The sequence below is a fragment of the Staurois parvus genome, unplaced genomic scaffold, assembly GCF_062004578.1.
Source record: "Staurois parvus isolate SC_StPar_1 unplaced genomic scaffold, SC_StPar_1.0 ptg000203l, whole genome shotgun sequence".
In the NCBI taxonomy this organism is placed as follows: Eukaryota; Metazoa; Chordata; class Amphibia; order Anura; family Ranidae; genus Staurois; species Staurois parvus.
The window spans coordinates 3,332,550-3,353,683 of NW_028317999.1; the positions used below are offsets into that span (position 1 = coordinate 3,332,550).

Consider the following 21,134-nt stretch of genomic DNA (forward strand, 5'->3'; position numbering starts at 1 on the left):
AACAGCTTGGATAAGCTGCAAATCATCTTAATTCAGAACAAGTTCTGTTGACTGTGACTAACCATTACTTGCTATACCACAAACCTTCACAGACATACAAAATATAGAGATAAATGAATAAATGAGAACGTTCACAAGTATACAGTATATTACTAGAGATGAGGAAATCTTCCAGAGTTTGATTCATAGTGGGTTAATTAAATCCTGCTTAATATCTGTGACATCAGAACTTTGAATCCTGTGAATCCACAGAAACAAATGGGGGCAAATCTTGATACTAAATTCTGTCCATTTTCATGGAAAAATGGCAAGCTATTGTCAAAAAGGGCATAGGGAACACATTTTTTAAATAACAGGTTTGAAGGATGCCCTAAAGCTGTGCATGTTTCTGGTTCCAACGCTGTATGGAGCGGAGGTGAGCTGTCCCTGCTCTCGCTGCCCTGCTCCACCACTGTGGTCCCACACCTGCTACAATTCGGAGGTCACCTCCTCTTTCTGCCCACGACTTTGGGGGTACATATGGACCGCTTTGTGGAGCGGTCCCACGTCCGCTCCTCTTCTGTCCCCCGCCTGTCACAGGGAGACACAGCGGCTGCTGCAGCCAAGATGGCCACCACTGCAATCATTCACACTGACACAGGGATCAGCAGAGTCCACAGCCTCCTAGTCCTCAGCCTCCGGACCCTGCCTCACCAGCGGGCATTGCCCACACAGTCATGGCATTCGTAATGCCTACTCTCATGGCAGAGGCCGACAGTGCTGTTCTTAAAGGGCTAGAACAGCTACATAAAGATCTCCACGCACAGGCTCAGTGCATTACACAGAAGATACATTGAAGATAGGATCTCCTTTGTTGAAGACGTCTCATTGGCTGTTTCTGCTGCAGTAGCCCGACTCACCACGTCACCACAGTGCACAGAGATCTTCAAGATAAGGTAGACGATCTAGAAAACCACTCACGGCGGAACAATTTGCGCATTATAGGCCTGCCTGAGATGTATTCTCCCTCCATGCTGATCAACATATGTGCTACGTCCATTCTGGAGCACCTAGGCCTGCGATAACACTGTGCGGTTGAAAGAGCCCACCATATTGGCCTGCCGTCTGATTCTCGCACTAAACCTAGGCTAGTAGTTGTACGCTATCTGAACTATGCTGACAAACAGGCCATCCTTCAGAAATTCCGGCGCACGCATGCTTTATCTGTCGACAGGAACCAAATGCTCTTGTTCGTGGCCTACTCGATGGAGCATATGCAACAACGTAAGGCCTTCTCTGCGATCTGCTCCACTCTCTATCACAGGCAGGATAAATTCATCCTGACTTATACTGCTGTTCTTCATATCCAGCTGCCGGATGGAGAAAGATATCCTTCATCTCGCCATTGGAAGCGGAGCAATATCTCAACAATATCCGTGAAGCAGCAACGGATCAAAGTCCTTCTACTGCACCCTCTTCCTCCTCCCCCCCCCCCAAGTGGAAATTCCACACCCTTCCAGAATCAATTGAGTCCCCAAAAGCCACCACAGTGTGCTTTGCTTGGGTCGAAGACCACTACGTTACCAGCTGACCTGTTTCATTGGATATATAATGGTTTTCCTTGTTTTTATGTGCCTTCTCAGGGACTGTTGTAATTTGTCCTATAATGGCTAATGTTTGGTTCTTGTCTGTCTTGTTTCATGCCTCCCCTGTGGCGATACGCCCTGCACACCTATCCCCATGGATGGGCAAAGAGGGTCCTCAGGTTTTTTGTCCCCCTTTCCTCTACCCCTATTCCCTTCCCCCTTCATTCTCCCTACCCTCCCTCTCTGCCCCATATATGTTGTTGTCAAAGACAGCAGTGGAGTGTCGAGTACGGGAGCTTCACTAGATTGCTCTATGGGGAAAAAAAGTGAAGTTCCCGATTTACCTGGGGAGCTTCTGCCCATTTGTTAGAAAAGTTCTGCTTTTATTGTTTTGCATTGTTGTCTTTCACTGTTGCATTTCCATAAGTACTGAATATTTTTCTCATCAACCTGGACTCGTTGTGGTGATGCCCGGCATGGTTCTGCCTTACTGTAGGCCTTATCCAATTTTCGTACTACGACAGACATGGCTCCACCTGATGTCAGGGATCACGTGAAGGTAATCTCATGGAATGTTAAGGGACTACGCTCACCGAACAAGCGTATGCAAGTACTACGCAATTTGAAATGTTTGGGGGCAGATGTGGCTCTTTTGCAGGAGCACATCTCTCCACCAGTGATCTTTCCCATCTTTCGAGACTTTGGGTGGGTCAGGTGTATGGTTTTCTAGCCGTAAGGTTAGATTTTAAATTTGCGTTACACTGTTTGCTCTGTTAATTCTGTTTCTGAGGGTTGCAGACTTACTGTCCATATTACTATTGCCTCTCGTGACATTGCTATCTCCACTCTATACACTTTCAATTCTCCAGGACAAAACTTTTACCATGGCTTGATTTCATGGGCCTTGCCAATTCCGGAATCCTGTCATATCCTTCAACGCAATTATGCACAATGATATTGACCGAAACAGAGATAATCCCACACGAGGTCCTGGACAACTGCCTCAGTGTCCCCCCTCTACCGCTTTAGCACAATCTATCAATATGTTTAATCTGCATGACGTATGGCATCTCCAACACCCGACAGATTGGGAATACACGCTCTATTCATCCCCTCATGGCTTCTTTTCTCACATTGACTATCCTTTTTGCTCAGAGCCTCTCTTGTCTCTGGTACGTAGAATGACCATTTCCGATATGGCCATTTCCGACCATTGTCCCAACCTATTACAGCTGTCTGGGTTGAAAACTCCAAAATCCCCTAACCCTTGGTGCTTCCCCACTTATTTAGCCAATAACGAAAACTTCAAGTCTCATCTATTTGCGGTGTGACAGGAATTTGCAGACATGAACATGAGAATAGGCTGAATTGGCAACCTGCCAAACGAGCCTTTCATTATTGGGCTGAACACCAGGAAGCAGCCAAATCAGCCTTTTCCACCCTAAAATTTTATAGATACGGCAATAAGGCAGGAAAGCTGTTGGCATGGCTTAGTGCGGGCTCTCATACTCCCACTCATATCTCTGCGCTCTGGTTTCCCACAGGCAATTTCTTAATGCTGTCATCTGATATTATTGACCTTCCCACATCCTATTACACTTCCTTGTGTTCAGAAGATCCGATTGACTCTAGAGCTGAGGACTTTTTAGCCTCTATAAATCTCCCCAAGCTTTCTGGATCGCAGCTAAGTGCTTTAAATGCTCCCATTACACGAGAAGACATTTGTGCCACTATCAAACACCTACCCTCGGCTAAAGCTCCTGGACCTGATAGTCTTAGTGTGGAATTCTATAAATTGACTTCGGAATTCATCCCAGACACTGTATCACGTCTATAAGGCAATGTGGGAGGATGGCCCATATCTCCCAACAGGCTCCCAGGCGCATATTAACCTCCTCGGCGGTATGATTCTTTCTCATTTTTGTGCTGAAAGCGGTACCATTTTTTTGCATGGAAATATGTAGTTTTTTATTGTAGGCTGTAATTTTTAGGAATAACTCAATGAAATCTGTCCGAACAAGAGTCTAGTAAACATCCCGGGTAGGATAAAATTTGAAACACAAAATCATAAATTATAATTTAATAAATAATCATAAAAAATAATAATATAATAATAATAAATTTAATTCATTAATATAATCAAACCAAAAACACTGAAATTTGAAATACAGAGGCAAATTCGCATATCGCTGAGCAAAGTCGCAAAATCGTTTTGCAGTGTCTGATGACGAATTTCCCCACGAATCATTATCATTCAATTCTGCAAGTGGTTCTGATTTACTATCGCTGTTCTCTAGCTGGTCTAAAACCGCTTTTGACGTAAAGGGACGCTTTTTGGACGCCATGGACTTTTCTAAGTTTCCAGGCAGAAAGAACAGTCAAAATGCAGGCAGGGCACAGGACAAAGCAGTAGGGACAAAATGTATGTGAAATGCATTGAAACAGCAATGTTTTACTATGTAATAATCATTTTTAAAAAAATGACATTTTTAAAAAAATTCAAATTTGCTGCCGGTTCCGGCGCCTGTACGTCCCGACGTCACAGGGACCGGAACACGGAAGCCGGATGCCGGCATCGGCCAGAGGAGATGGCCGGGGATGCTGCAGGGGACACACGTGGGAGCGAAGGACAAGGTAAGTGCTGCAGGGACTCCCTGAGCAACGCCGCATGGTAAGCCCGAGTGTAGCGCGGGGTTACCGCTTTTGGTACTGACATTTTACCCCGAGCTACACTCGGGAATACCACTAAGGAGGTTAAGCTCATAGCTAAGAAGGGGAAAGACCCACTGCTCCCAGGATCATACCAATCTATCTCTTTAATCAATGTAGACACCAAAATACTTTCCAAAATCATGGCATCCAGGTTGGCCCTTCTGCTTCCCGAAATACTACATAAGGCCCAATCTGGGTTTGTCCCATTTTGCTCGCCAACATTCACAAAGTACTATTAGCTCTGGAACGTGCTAATACAAACCCACAGATGGATCTACCACTTATATCTATAGACGCTGAAAAAGCCTTCGACAACATAAGCTTTGCCTGGCTCTTCAAGGTTATGAGGAGGCTGACTTTATTTCCCCAAGCATTCCTTTGACCAAAGGCACCAGCCAGGGCTGCTCACTCTCCCCCCTCCTCTTTAACATCTCCCTTGAGCCTTTGTCCAGACTGCTCAATTCGACGTCGGGGGTTAGTGGTGTCACGATTGGCAACCTTACTCTCGGCTCAGCTCTTTGCGAGTGATATATTACTGTTCTGTTCAGATGCACCCAAAGATTCCCTACTACTTCAGGACCTTTTTGCGAACTTCCGTAATTGCTCTGGTCTAAGAATCAATTTTGATAAGAGTAAAGTACTCCCTTTGAATGCTACTGCATCAACGCTTTGGATTCCTTCCTCTCCCTTTGGTATAGCTACTCAATCCATTACGTATTTGGGCATCCGCATAGGCAGAGAACTATTGTCTCTTTATTACCTAAATTACCCTCCTTTAATCAACAAGATTGTACAGGAACTGGAAGTTTGAACGACTCTTCCCCTTTCACCCTTTGGGAAATGTCATCTTTACAAAATGGTTTCTTTTGCAAGATTGCTCTATCCTTTTCAAACACTCCCTCTTCTGTTAAAATATTCTGATGTTCAGAAGATGCATAGGGGCTCTACAGGCCTTTTTGTGCCAGTGCAAAAAAACATGTATTACAAAAACGTAATCTCCCAAAGAATGAGGGGGGGGGAATCAGGGGATTTCAAAAGAGGGCACCTTTTATTGTTATGAAAGTGCCACTTTAGAAAAAGGCCTGTAAAAAAAACAGCTGCAGCTAGCAACAATGCTAGCCCTGTGTAAAAACGAATACAGCCTGTTATCATGGTAGTGCAGGTGGACAGGGACAAGCTGTAAAGAGGCTACAGGATTTCCTGTCCCCACACCCATAATCTCTAAGATACACATTTTGCTACCTATATAACATTCAGTAAATGTTTAAATTTAAATTTACTTTAACAGACCTTCCAGTGTCTACATATTCTATGTTAATTTTTGCCTATACACTTTATCAGCAGCACTCCCTATGCATTCTCTATCACAGCCAAAGTACATTGTCAATATGGCTGCTGGTAAATCTCCCTTTTATATCGAAGAGACTGGTTTATCCAAAAGCCCTCAAAATGGCCCTTCCAGCTAACGTACGTTCAAAGGCCAGGCAATGTAGCCTGGTTCCCATGGCTAATTCCCACATTAATTTGCCGAACCACAGACTAACAGAATTTGTTACAAACTCACGGTAGAGGCAAACCTGAACCTTATTTTTTTATATTTTGGCTTCACATACAGCTTTTTACGCAAAATTCAAGTTTAATGTGTAATTTCAGTAATTTTGTTACATTAGTGCAAAACAGTCCTGTTCAGTTAGTCTTATTATGTATAGTGAATTAGGTGAAAAGAAGTTATAAATCAAAAAAGATAAAAATGACACCAAGGAACCAACCATACCATGTCAGGTGGTGACAACATAGCCATCCATGTGGACTGAAGCCGACTCACCCAAAATTATACAAATAAATGGTTTGATTCGTGTAACTCACAGCTATGGCCCAAACAACAAGGGCAAAAGGAAACCCAAAAGGAGGTTACAAGGCGGACCAAGCAGCTTATAAATACAAAACAGGTTTTATTATGTTCAAGAAATTACAAATATTAAAAGAGCACAATTACCCCCACGCAATGTGAAAAATAAAAAAAGACAACATTGTCTAATCAAAATGAAGGGCTGTACAGCCTGCACACCATACAATCATCATACTCATACACACATGGCAGATAAACAAATTGGCAGAACAAGACTTGCATCCATCAAAGTTCAATCTAATGGATGTTAACAATAAAGCCGTCACTAAGGTCCAGCTGCTCTATCTTGTGTTGTTAGACTGACCATAGAAAATTGTACCGGAGGCTTGTGCATCCAATGATGGATTTGAACAGGTCATACAATAGGCTCACCCGTTCCCATATGGTACACTTGCAGCAGCCATTAGTCCGTCCAAGGCATAGTAGCATTCCTCAAAAGGAAGGATGGATCCAAAACTACTGTATAGTACTCACACTCTCAGATAGCTGAAGCAGCACCTATGATAGGTTTCACTAATTTAAAGTGATATTTACCTGTATACCTATACCTGATATATTGATGGGCGCAACTCCCGTTCTGCCAGACAAGATGTTTATCTGCCATGTGTGTATGAGTATGATGATTGTATGGTGTACAGGCTGTACAGCCTTTCATTTTGACTAGACAATGCTGTCTGTTTTATTTTTTAAATGGTAGGGGGGTAATTGTGCTATTTTAATATTTGTAATTTATTGAACATAATAAAGTCCGTTTTTTATTCATGAGCTGCTTGGTCTGCCTTGTAGCCTCCTTTTGGGCTTCCTTTTGCCCTTGTTGTTTGGAAAAGAATTTATAAGCTATTTGTAGCTAGTTTGGTACACAGTTGCTCATATTTAGTTTGGCAACACCACAAAATACAGTACTTTCCTATGCTACTAAGTCAAGATTTCCTAATAGTTATGTTAATCCTAGTCGCCGGAAATCATTGAAAGATCAACAGCAGCTCATGGCTTTGTGGATTTAACCTGGGTCTAAACAAAATCATGAATTTTATGGTCATTTACCATTAGAAAAAAGTTGCATTTGTTACAAAATGATCATATGTGGCATACCTTCCATAGATAAGAGAATAAAGGCACCTCCACCTTTTACGAATTCCCTTCTGTAAAGCAATTCTTCAGTGGTAATTAGGAATTTTCCACGCCCACCAGACCTTCTGTATCTGGTTCCATTAGGGAATGTTGCAAGACTTCCTACCACTGCAGGATTATCCCATTGCAATGACTCTACATCTGAAAGCAGATACGTTGTTTGTCAACATCTGTAATCTTCCAACTCTTTATCCTTTTTTATTAAAGGGAATTTGTGGACTTTTTTAAATTTTTGATGTATGGTAAATAGTCTTTGTCAGTGGGTATTGATGATTTGAGAACATTGTTTCTTGAATACTTAATAATTATATCATTACACAGGGGTGACCTTATTTACATATTATCTGTGCCAGTTCTGCTTTCAAGTGCTACTTAAGAAATAATTCCAGGTATAGAAATTTTTACATAGTTATATTGGACTAGCTTGGACCAATATAACTAAGCATATGCCATGCCAATGTGATCCCTCTGGAAGATGGAAATCACTGTGGTAGGCATTGGTACTCCAATGATCTCTACTAGCTTCCAGATCCTGTGACAAGTAGCTGCCCTTCTGCATTGTGAAGACGGGAGGTCGCCTGCTCAGCACAGGCACCATTCAGAGATTGCTTTGCATTTTCTCAATGAATGCAAAACATTTTCTGATTCGATGAGGTGGGGCAGTGATGTCATGACCTCTGCTTCATCCAATCAGAGAACATTTTGCATTCATTGAGAAAATGAAAAGCAATATCTGTGATCTTTGTTCAGTAAGCAGCAGGACAGCCACTTATTTCCAGCTTCTAGGGGGATTAGCCAGGTATGGTATATGCATAGCTACATTGGTCCAAGCTGGACCAGTGTAATGATGGAAAATTATCCATACCTGAATTCAGCTTTAGGCCTCATGCACACAGGACATTTTGAAAGCTCTACTAGAAGCCTTCCCTCCTGGTAGCAGCGTTTTTCCAGGAAAAAATGCCTGACTCTTGTACAGGTGTCTAACATTTTTACAAATGTTTAGGCTCATTTACAGGCGTCAAATGTTTGGGCGTTAATTAATTTTAATGGCCAGAATAAATCATTTATTCTGGCCATTGAATGAAATAAATGATCAAGCACTAAATGCGCCGTGCATTTAGGTGTGTGTACACAGATTTACAAGCATCAAGCATTTTTTCTGCCCAAACTCTGCTGCTCATGGACGCACTGGCAGTGCTTTTTTTTTCCTGCCACTACCACTACTCCTACCACTAAATGCTGCTAATAGCCTATGTGTGCATGGACACACAGGATAACATGCAGGGAAGTATAGAGGCAGGAAAAAACTAAAAAAAAACACCAGATGCCCCTAGAAGCAGCTGAAAAAACGTCCTGTGTGCATGATGCCTTTATGGTTGTGCTTTACTGCTCCTTTATATAGTAGAATCCTAGGAATTGGCTGACTTACTGAAAACAAGGCCCTCTCTCTGTGACTGGTATCTTACCTTAACAGCTGTAAAGCAGTCAAGCTGGTATAGTCTATAGCACAGGTGTCGAATTGTGTCAAACTGGTGGCCCTCCAGCTGTTGCCAAACTACAAGTCCCATGAGGCATTACAAAACTGACAGTTAAAAGCATGACTCCCATAGGCAGAGGCATGATGGGACTTGTAGTTTTGCAACAGCTGGAGGGCCGCCAGTTTGACATCTGTTCTATTGACTATACCCTGGTCTATAGTATAATATACCCAGCATCTAGTGGTTAATCTATTAATGTCTACATTTAATACCATAACAAAAGTATGGAATAGCAAGAAAATAAAAATAAAATCTTTAAAGTAGAACTATAAGCAGAGCTTTTTTTTAAAAAAATTTTGATCGTTTAAGGGATGGCTATAATCCCTGTCAGTTTTTTTGCGATCTATGTCCTCTTTGGGAGATTTCCCTTTGTGTCCCATAGCCAAAACAGGAGATGAGGGGAAATGCTTCAAAAATGAGTGACTACGTGGTTGTCACCAAGGTCACCTGAACCAGTGTCAACATTGTGAGATTTATTACTGTTCTGAGGACAATCCAATATTTGGGATTTTCTTTCACTTTTGGTGATAACTATAAACTTGACAAATCTCTCTAACAGGAATTGCCTTTGGGTACAATTTAAAAAATACTGTAGTAGTATATGGGCGGTGAAATTACACTCTACTTTCCCTTTACAACAGTGAAAAATCAGTTTAGTTTTAAGGTTCAGGAGCTTACATTCCACTGACCCTTTAGGAAAGATCTTACTTAATCCTATATTGATTTTATTGAGTTTCTATAGCGTTGTTTTGGTTTCTCTTTCACCAACAGAAGCAAACTAAGGCAACAAACTGTGGCTAAATGGGTAGTACTTCCACCTGGCAGTACTAAGGTCATTGGTTTGAATCCCAGCCATGGCACCACCTGCCTGGAGTTTATATGTTCTCTCCCACACTCCAAAGACATGCTGGTACATTAATTGGCTCCTGTCTAAATTGGCCCTAGTATGTGGATGTATAAATGTAAGTTAAGGACCTTAGATTATACACCCCTTGAATGTACAATATATATATATATACAGTATATGTAAATTACTGCATAAATTGACAGTGCTATATAAGTACCTGAAATAAATAATTCAAACTTTGTGCCAAAAACAAAAGAATGTGCCAAACCTATATTCCAATCCTGTGCTATTTCCTTTTAGGAAGGGGGAGGGTGGCTGCTAGCAAAAAAATTTTCCCACTAAAAAGATAAGTGCTCCAATAGTTGCATTGCTGCGCCTCCCTAAAAAAACAACTCTCCGGATTCATCAAAAAGGAAAGATTAACAGACATCATTTTATCTTCTGACACCTGTGTAGGAATGGAGATAGAATTTTCTGGAGTTCCAGAAAATCCTATCTCCATTCCTACACAGGTGTCAGAAGGTCAGATTTTGGGATTGTACTATTTCTAGTAAAGATTTTCCGCAAGAGGACAGAATTAAGTTTGCTAATCTTTCCTTTCTGATGAACCCGGAAAGTAAAATTCAGAAATTATGCTTATAGTGCAGACCAAAGATCACACATTTAAAGGGCCAATATAACAACACAATTCTTATAATTTGAGTTTTAGTAGGATAGGGAGCCTATGGTTTCAGATTCCACATTAAATGAGAAGATGAAAGAAGTCTCTCTCTATTTTGAAAGCCTCATATGTAGGTTTTATTGAAGTAATTGATACATGAACTGTTCCATGCCATCTGTTTGTCAAACTTGAATGCATATCACAGAGTATAATACAGCATCTAGTACTGTGGGCATATCTATTAAATTGGCCATTTATTTCATTACTGGCTGAATCAAAATACAGCTTACATGAAACACTGCAACACATTGGTGTGAAATGGTCCTAATTAAAAAAAAACAACAACTTTTTGGCCATGCATTTTACTACAGTATATTATTAACATAGTAAAATATATGGACAAGAGAAAAGGTGGTATTCACCTCAATTTATTGTGTTGCAGTGCACTGGTGTTACCAAGACCACAGTGGTATTACTTTGACAGCTGTCACTAGAAAGGATATTCTATTAGTCTGTATAGAATTCTGACCTGATAATTGAGTTGGGTCTGTTGTAATACTGTTCCTGATAGATGTTCTCTGCAGAATGCTAGGATTTTGGTCCATGAACTCCACTGTAGCTTGCCTCCAAGGACAGGGCCATTGAAGGGTCCGATCATTCTCTCCAGTTATCAGATAAAGATATGCTGCAAGGTTATATGGGGAATATAATGTAGCATATGACCAAAGCGCAATCTGGTAAGCATAACCATCATTGGAATAGTATGGAGGACTAAATACCACATTTTTAGTGAAATCAGAACCAAAGTTTCTGATGTGCCAAACATTCTGAGGACACTTAGTTTCAGACAAGTTGATGTCATCGATAGAGATGCCACCAGCAAGATTTCCACTTCCTTTTACTCCTTGGAACACAAATCTGAACTTGTTTTTTGTATTTATTGAAGAAAAATGAAGCTGCCAATAATCAGCAGGTTTTCCTGCAAAACACCAAACAACTTTCACTAGAATAATACATATTACTGGTCTATATAAAACATTATGCAAATCAGTATTTATCATTTGTTGATATTAGTGACTTGTCTACGCACCTTCTGGAAGTTCAATAAAAATCATGCATAATATCTCTGACCACAAGGAAAAGAATGACAAATTATTCCCAGGCCCTGGGGCTAGCATAATGATATAAATGTTGGAAAATTCTGTCTGTAGAATGCATTAAGGAAAGCTAAGAGCCTATGAGGGCTGATTAATACTGTAACAAACTATGTGGACATTACAATAACCATTTGTTCCTCTCACCATATACAGAGTCCACTAATTTCAGAATGCCATTGGGGTAACTAGTTGTGTATTCTTTAATCCAGATTTGGAGTTGGTCATTTTCACTACCACTGTGATAGTAGAAGAATTCCAGACACTGATATGCCCTCTTTGGGTAGAATAATCGGCTTTCAAGTATAGCTTTACTCCCAGTGTTGCCAGTGCTGGTGCTGAAGTACATGAAGTAGCCTGTGTCTGAAACGTTATTTGAGAATCAACAAGACAAATATGAGATGTTGTTTAAATAAAACAATGACATATTCAGTAAAGAAAATTGTGGCAACCTATGGCAACCAATCTATATTCACTTTCATTCATCTGATTTCAGTAAAAGGAAATGTGATCATTATATACATTATTACCTAGAATATACTGTATTTAAATTAGCTAGCATTTTTTTTTACATTGTCCAGGCCACAAGATGTTACCTTTTCCTAGAAAAGTATGATCAGAACTTGGCCCATTTGGAGCATTAGAAACACGCTGCCAATCGGAAGTATCACTGTCATCCTGTAACATGCCACATATCTCATCATGTTCAAAGCTGCATGAATCCAGAAAGGTAAGAGAGGATGCTGTGCAATAGAGAACGTTAGTCATAAGTTAGCAGGGTCGACCAACATTAGATATTAATTATTTGTAAAAAGCAAGAGGAAAAACAGACATACAGTACAGTATGTGCCTATATAGACACTGATAGTGTTTTTAAATAAAATGCTTAAAATGAAATTAAACTCTGAAAATCTGAAAACAAATGCTAGGAGGTAGAGTTTTTTGGCTGGAGAGACTTTGCATCTTCTGTTAAAAAAAAGACTCTTTCCCCTTTCTCCTAGCATTTATTTTCTAGTGTACACTGCCTGATGAACAGAGGTAGTGCAGTGTGCACTTCCAGGCCATTCCCAAAATCTGGAAAACACTGACAATGGATCAGGGTGCTGGGACAATGTAACTCCAACATACATGCACACGACATTGCTTTTAACAATGGTGGCAATCAGGCCATGTACTAGAACAACCTACAAGAAGCTTGGTTGGGTGTGAAAAGGTCTTCTAGCTGAGAAATCTCCATAGCCAACCCTTTGATCTTTTCACAATGTACTCACTGAATTTAGAGTTGCATGGAATAGGGGGCCATTGTGGTTGAATTACTTAAAAGTGAACCTTGCCTTTCAGGTCTCATACAAACGGGTGTATTATTATAACGTAGGATCTTGCTCACATGAGGTAATCAGTGGCAGCAGTGATGCTGCGTACAAATTGTTATTATTTATACTGTATGTTGGCCCTGAGCAGTAGAAACAGCCAATTGGGTCCATGTACATTGTATGATGTATGCCTGTAAACATTAAGCACAAATGTTTATATGCATACAGTGTAAAATATGATCTATATGCAGGAGTGTCCACATAGTTTTTCATGTTTTGTTTTACATAGCTAAATGCTATGGATAAAAAGTGAGCAGTGTGCCCATTGCTTACAATACTGCTATGTTCAGATCCATATAAAATACAATCTGTATGAGCCCTTATACACATTGAAGCATGCCTGAATAAACTGTAAAATTACTTTAAACAAGTCCTCATACATTTTTGTAGCTTAGGCATTATGGAGAGGTTCATCTTCAAAGTTCAGAAAGGTACTGAAGTTACAGTGTTTCTCCCCTTAGCCCTTGTTCACACAAGTGTAGCATGTGTTAGGGGGAGGGGATTTTGGAAGGGAGGGGATTTGTGCTAGGAAAGGAGATTTGGGGAAGGAATTTGTGCTAGCAGGGGGAGTTGGGGGGGATTTGTTCTACTGCACAAATATGCTCTGCCTTTTGCAGAGGCACACATTCTTATTGACACCCTACGCATCTAGCATCTGCATGTGTATTTGTGCCCCCTAATCCACATGGTACCGCACAGGGGTGGACTGACCATTGGAGCACTCGGGCACTGCCCGAGGGCCCAGGGTCAGTAGGGGGCCCCATGAAATGCCCCTGGTACCTTTTTTATAGGCTTTTTTGAGTGTGGGCAAGGACACAGGGGCCTCATGATCCCCTATTTCCCGGGGGCCGTATGAGTTGTCAGTCCACCCCTGGTACCGCAGTATCATGCATTTTGGTGCAGCGTGATTTGAAAAACATGTCAGCACCTTTTTTGTGTGTTTCACATGCATAGAGCAGCCTAATAAAAAACATGATGTGGAAAGCGCTAAGAACATGTGCGCTCCAAAGCATCTCCTAGTGTGAATGAGCCCTCATACTGGTGTACCTCTAGATTGTGCACAATTCTAAAGGGTGCCTTCACTAATCTAAGTTCAGATCAGCCTTGAAAAATGTGAAACCGCATTCACAGCTAAGCTACATTAGCATTCACTACTGCTTTTAGGAAATACACTCCGTGGTCTCAGTGTTTAGGATATAGGGAACGCACAAACTCATTATACTTACAGCTTAAATCTACTAAAATCTAAGGATATGGTGCAAATAGAGACTGCACAAATAATATTTAAAGCAAAAACCAATTTATGACCAGGAAATATTAAAAAATTATTTTTTGTAAGGGAGGGGGGTTATAATCTAAGGGGAACATTACATTTTTTGACTCTGACTGCACAGACAACCAGGAAAAGCTTCTATCTTTCTATTTGTGGAGTGAAACTGTGGAACAGTTTTGGTGTGGAGCTTAAGAAATGTCCAAGCATAAACCAGTTTAAAAAGAAGTATAAAGAGATTTTTACAAGGTATAATATTGAATGTGATTGAACTATTATTGTGTGTTTACTGTTTCCCTATTAATATTGTTATTGATTTATATTTTGTATTACCTTCAGTTTTGTCTGGGTGTGCATGTATGTATATATGTGTGTACGTGTGTCTGTCTGTCTGTATGTATGATTGTAAAGCAAGATTATTGTCAATTAGCATATATTATATTTGAATTATTAATTATTGTATAACTTTATAGTGATGGGACTCTGAATAATTTATTATTAATTATGGATAAGAGATGGGATTAAATAAGTTTGTACTTCTTCCTACTCCTCTTCGGATATGAAAACTAAAACATTTTTTTAGCTGTTCATCTTCTCTTGTAACTAGTTGTTTTGTGACTGTGTACTACTGTATGATTGCTTCTTACATTTTTAATATTTTTTATTTTTACATGTTCTAAACAAAGTTTCCTGGGCTTTGAAGTCAGTAATAGATGGTGGAATAAGTACACAGCCTATACCTTGTTTTAGATGTAATTCATGATATTAGCCTGTGGAGGGCACCAAAATCTATTTTACCACAATGTTTGCTGAAGTAGGCTGATGGAATGTGAAACGCACTTTGCATAGGGGCACACTATTGGTTCAATCAGACAGTACGATAATTATATCATATCCAGGGGTGGACTGACAACTCATGGGGCCCCCGGGCAATAGGGGATCATGAGGCCCTTGTGTCCTTGCCCAAACTCAAAAAAGCCTATGAAAAAGGTACCAGGGGCATCTCATGGGGCCCCCTACTGACCCCGGGCCCTCGGGCAGTGCCTGAGTTTCTAAATGGTCAGTCCGCCCCTGATCATATCTATTTAGAGAAACTGATCTACTGAAAGCTTAAGCATGTAGCACCCTTCAATCATTTTTAATCAGTTTGGGGGGAGGCCGGGTGGACCAAACAGAAAATGGTCACACAGAAAAGTGAGATTAGTTTCTTTTTGCTTTAATTTTATTGTAGCATAAAGAGTATATATTTTATTCATATTTGAAAAATGAACTGGTTTTTATTAAATTGATTGAAATTTTGATTGTAACTCTAATCATAATTTTAATGCAGCTAAAAACTTCCATATATAGTAAGTATCTTGTCAATGAAATCCAGTAGCAACAGGACAACTATTCAATGGGTTAACATAAGTTAAGTGACTGAATAATACTATATATCATATTCTCCCTGGGTTTCTGTGTCCCTCTTGCACTACAAAAAATTAAAGGGAAAATAATTTCTGTGCCTCCGTTCACTAAAGATACAAGTGAGAGGATATTTATATATTTAGGATCTACTGCGTCTTTAGTCTAGGTTGGGTGTAATGAAGAAAATTACTTACCTCATTCATCTGTCATCCCCTTCTCCTAAATAGTTCCATTATTCATGACAAGTTCCGTGAATCCACTTCTTTCCTCTGGTCGTATGGCCGCCCCTTCGCTGATGTTGTCATATCCATGTACATGATGACAATGAGGGCTCACCCACATTCTGGGACTTGTGTGGGAATATGAACTACAAATAAGGTAAGTATTTCTCTCTATTACACCTGCCATGGTCAGGGGTCAGGCTCAGAAACCACTACCTAAAGCTTTAGAGAGGTTCCTACCGACCAGAAGGATAAGTACAAGTGTAGGTCACCCTGGCAGGTGACACAGGCTCATCTGAGGCGCAGGGTCTAAGAACTAACCGGTTTTCGCTCCTGATGGTCCAGATGGTCCTCAGGATCACCCCACCAGTAGGTGAAAAGCTGAGTTCTGGTAGCAGATGTAGCAGGTAGGGATCAAGCAGAAGTGTAGTCAGTAAACAAGCCAAAGGTCAAACAGGTGGTTGCAAGTTGGGATGTAGCCAAGTAGCTAAGTTAGTAACGAGTGCTTGCAGGTTGGGATTAAGCAGAATCGAGGAACAAGCCAAAAGTCAGTAACTGGATATAGTGTAGATAAGGACAGCTGCAGGTACACTAAGGAGCAAGATATCAGCTGGAGAGAGCACAATAATCTGGCAAACAGAAAGTGCAGATACATGGCTTAAATCAGGAAGTCAATAGGAGGAGCAAAGACTTCAGAGTTTATTAGAAACAAGGTAGGTAAGATTGTCCAAAGGACCAAACAGAGAGTTGTCCAGCATTTCAGGTGGTTCAGCCAGAAGAGCACAGACAGACACTATAGAAGTTGTAGGTTTAGATCTGGACCCTGACAACCCTACCTTAGACTAAATGAGCAGGGGGAGATATAATTTTGCAAGTTTACTGGAGTTTAGCTTTAAAGCGTATGTATAGCCAAACCTATTGTGTTAGTTTTGGAGGGAGTAAGGAAGGGTAACACCCCTACCAGTTTATTTTTTGCTGTCTTAGTACCACTCCCTTCACTTACATCCCTTTGAGACTCAGAGGAAATTGCCAAAAGTGAGGGGAATCCCCCTACTAGAGTCATCCCAAAGTCTAGTGTTTCTATTGGAAGATTTTCTTTTAACTGTAGTTTTGAAGACAACTAGCACATTTTGGATTTCTCCTTTTTTTCTTTCTTCCTATGTGCAGATGGTCACAAGTACAAAGAGTGGTGAATGTTCTCAATGAGTCAGAAAAAATGAGGAAGGGTTGTAACAGCGCAAACACTGCAAAGTCCTGGGAAATGGTAGTATGGGGTGATGGTGGTATTAGTGGCTACTGTATGAAGAGCGTAGGATTCCGTGTGGCACTGAGGGCAAGGCTTCCAAATAAGCTGTAGCAACTTCTGTAGATGAGAAAAAGGAGAGAAGCGCCTCTAAGTGCAATAAGTCTTTTAATTCAAGTCTAAATGTAGAAACACTCACATGTGTGAAGTAATCATAAGCATAAAAACCGTGGTTAACAATAGTTAACGGTGGGGTGGTAACCCGGGTGAAGAGCCGTCATCTTACTGCGATGTGGGGAGGTCAGCTCTCGGCTGGAACAGCGTGGTGGCTGGAGGGGAAACAGCGGTGAAGCAGCTGTTTGAAAAAGGAGTGCACTTTCGCCTTCCACGGCCAGTGCATGCTCCGAAACGCGTCGCAGTGCACCCTGGGATCTGACGTCATCACGGCCACGCCGCCGCTATGTTCCAGCGTGCGTTCCATCCGGCTCTGAGGGAGGACGTGCATGCAGGCCGGCCTCACCGCTGTTCCCCCTCCAGCCACCACGCTCTTCCAGCCGAGAGCTGACCTCCCCATATAGCAGTAAGATGACGGCTAACCACGGTTTTTATGCTTATGATTACTTCACACATGTGAGTGTTTCTACATTTAGACTTGAATTAAAAGATTTATTGCACTTAGAGGCGCTTCTCTCCTTTTTTTCCCAATGTTCTCAATGAGGACACAGCAAAAAAAAAAAAAAAAAAAAAACTTCACAGAACTTCTCTACTGTATATAAAACAAAACAAAAAAGGGTTTTGGATAACTTTAAAGTAAGTAAAAACAGATTTATATTAAGTGGTTGTGAACCTCTGATATGAAAAATGAGCAAAGAAGATCCTTTTCTACTGTGTACTTGCTTCAACCCAAGGCACTTAGTATGATTTTTGTTGCTGCCTGTCTGTGCTGCTATCTGAACAAGTCATTTCTGACAGCCAATGCTGACTCCAAGAGATCAAGGAAGACAGGGGAGGGGAGCTCCAGCATACAGCATGTGACTCACAACCTCAACTGTGCATGTTTCCCTATGAACCTATGTGTGGAGGGTGTCCTTTCCCTCGACTCAGGTCTCAGGTTACAGTCGGCTCCCTGCTTATGTGCTCTCCAGTGTGTGATGTCATATCCCCTCCCTTTGCTTATGAGAACTTGGGGGTGCTGTGTAAAATGTGTTTTTAGGAGGCTTCAGAAGAGAACTGGCTTCAGGAAAACAGGTACAACTTATGTAGGAGGATTTGTTTAATTTTTGTGGATCACCTGAGGATAGTTTCTTTAGTTTGTATATGTATGGGTATACAACCATTTTAAGTAATCCACATTTAAAAATGTGAATGTTTGATGTGAACTTGTCAATCATTTTATTGTAAAGGTCTTCCCTACCAGCCAATACCACAAAATGCCTTTAAGCGTATGTGTAATCCATAAAAGACTCTTTGGTGGCCTCCTGAAACTGGTATTACTTTGTTATTAGAAGCTTAACTTTCCTGATTTCAGGGCTAAGCTCTGGCAATTGGCATCCACCTGTATAATAGGAGTGCCATTATAGATCATTCTCATTGGACAGAGGACTGGATAAAGAACAGAACCTAAAAGTCAGGAAAGTCAGTCATCTAGATCTTAGGAATTATTTTTATTTCTACATTTTAAAACAGCTGACAGGTTCACTTCATATTTTGTTGACTATAATCTGAGCAAGAACTTACAGCAGTTGTACAGTCGGTTTAACTTCAAGACATCGCTTTCACCAAAATCCATTTGTTTTCCAATTATATTAGTATACTGAGGATTCTTTGGTAAAATTGTTGGATTGTTGCTAATCTGAAAAGCAGTTTTGCTGTAATGCATTAAAGAGGTGTAATCATAGGGAATATTTAGAAAGCTTGATATTTTATCATCATAGGCTTCAAAATTATGGTCTTTGCCTAAAAATGAAAAATAATGTTTAGTTTTATTTGTACAAAAATGTTTGATAGGTAAGAAGCAATTATAATTAAATATAATACATTTTTATATATGTGTGTAGCTCTCACTCCCATAGGAGCAGCTGGTATATTGCCCAGCTTCTTTTCCAAGTAGTGCAGAGGCAGCAGGGCACACAGAAACAGTCACTCTAATTGGCTCAATTAGCAATCCAGTGGTATAATTTTTTGGGTGGGAGGGAGGTAACATGGATAAGGAGAGGGAATTGTATGGGATCCTACAAAACTATGTACAAACCGGAGGACACTCTTCACAGCTGAATTTCGGAAACATACAGTATATCTTCTGCCAGACTCAGAACAAAATCAGCTCTGAAAGATTTAAAAAGAGGACAGTTCTCCTATAATGACACTGAAAAGCGCTGAATGTATGAATCTCTCATAACCAGTCTGGCTCCAGAGCAATTTTTATTATTTCTAGCATTCATGTAAAGATCTGAATTTTGGGCAATAAAATTACTTAAAACCCCAGAAAGTTATATATTTTTGAAAGCAGAGGCCCTGTATAAATAAAAAAGGTGATAGTAGCAAACTTCAATGTCACATGATATTTGTGTACCTGTTTATTAAATGTCAATTTTCAGAAAAAATATATAACAAAATGAATTTTAGTGAAAAAACACACAATAGAATACTCATTTTGGGTTAAAATATAAAAGATGAGGTTGCATCGAGTAAATAGATACCAAACGATCCATGTCTTAAATGTGTGTGCGCCTGCAATTTTGGCAAAAACTACGGCACCAAAAAATCACCATAGGTGACACTTTTTAAAGCCTTTACAACTCATCAGTTTAGAGTTATATAGGAGCTCTTGTGCTAGAATTATTGTTCTCGCTCTGATGTTCGCAGCTATATGTCACACATGTGGTGTGACTGCAGTTTACATACATTTGCACACCCTGGGCTTGTGTTTGCATTGGCAGGGCAATTGGGGTTACGGCAATTTAAAAAAAAAAATTTATATATTTTATTATAAGTTTATTATTGTAAAACCATTTTTTTTTCATTTATTTTTACTTGATTGCTATCACAAGGGGCTAATAAATCCCTATGTGATAACATTGGGTAGGTGACAGGTACTCTTCATGGAGACATTGGGGGTATAATAGATCCCAATGTTTCCCCTGTCCTTCTCACCATCTAACATACCACAGATCGGCTTGGTTAGATGTATCTCCTGGCTGTACTGAACAGGAAAGGGTGCATCTGAAACTGGAAGTGACATCACTTCCCTTTTCAGTGTTTGCATGTGAGATCGGGGCATGGATTTGCCTTGGTCTAAGCGCTCATCCTCCCCTAGCTGGCAGCTGTGTTCCAGGGCTCTGGTAAGAGCAGGAGATCCCGGGAACCATGAGAGGAGGGTGGCCGCCGGCAGGAGAAGGGGGACACCGCGCTGCTTCTTGATAGTTATCTGCAGCTATGGAGCTGCCAGATCACTTTCACTTTCAGCTGGGAGTCAGCTGAACAAAAAGCACATAAGTGGATGGCTGCTACTACAGCCTTCAGCTTGTGATTAAAGATTCACTCTTTGGACATACATAGTATGTCCAAAGAGCTGAACTGGATAAAGGAAACTACTTAGCCCAGGCTTAGCAAACAGTCTTTTACAAACTAGAGGGGACTGGTTGGTATGTACCTCTAAGGAGAGGAACTACAGATCCCAGCAATCCCAATAGTGCACAGTCCCAAGAGCTGGAGCCCAAACAGTTAAGCCAGGGATGATAATCTATGAGAGCAGTCTCCACTTAGAACAACTACTGGCTTCTGCACTAAGGAACAGTTCTTTCCTAACAGTCACAAGGTCCCCAGATCAGATCAGTACTCACAAATGTCCATTAGGTAACTGGAGGCCTTCTTCCATTACCTCAGACATATTACAGTGAGGGAGAGGTTAACCAGACTCATAACACTCTCCAGAACTCCTCTGGATGATTGAACAGAGATCCAAGTAATTCCAAAGTAGGACTGACATATAGGCCTCCCCAGCTAGCCCTTGCTGGGACCTTCATGAACAGTGGCTTGAAGTGAGGGATGGCGACCCTTCACCTGAACAGAAGGACTCCCTTGCAGGAAGACATTGGCCCCCA

The 21,134-nt window shown here is 40.8% G+C and overlaps 1 protein-coding gene and 1 long non-coding RNA gene across 2 annotated transcripts in view; one reads left to right on the plus strand and one right to left on the minus strand.

The window, feature by feature from the left end:
• Positions 1–21,134, minus strand: part of LOC149461415 (meprin A subunit beta-like) — a 73,372-nt gene that overhangs the window by 13,690 nt on the left and 38,548 nt on the right. Inside the window, exons 8-12 of the mRNA XM_089678366.1 lie at positions 18,769–18,987; positions 12,114–12,260; positions 11,665–11,880; positions 10,893–11,342; positions 7,279–7,458 (exon numbers count right to left, since the gene is read on the minus strand). Coding sequence (XP_089534492.1) covers positions 7,279–7,458; positions 10,893–11,342; positions 11,665–11,880; positions 12,114–12,260; positions 18,769–18,987 — 1,212 coding nt within the window. The remainder of the gene's footprint in view (positions 1–7,278; positions 7,459–10,892; positions 11,343–11,664; positions 11,881–12,113; positions 12,261–18,768; positions 18,988–21,134) is intronic.
• LOC149461416 (uncharacterized) overlaps positions 1–21,134 on the plus strand; it is an 83,445-nt gene that overhangs the window by 10,130 nt on the left and 52,181 nt on the right. The window contains exon 2 of the long non-coding RNA XR_016312870.1: positions 12,099–12,247. This is a non-coding gene — a long non-coding RNA (uncharacterized LOC149461416). The remainder of the gene's footprint in view (positions 1–12,098; positions 12,248–21,134) is intronic.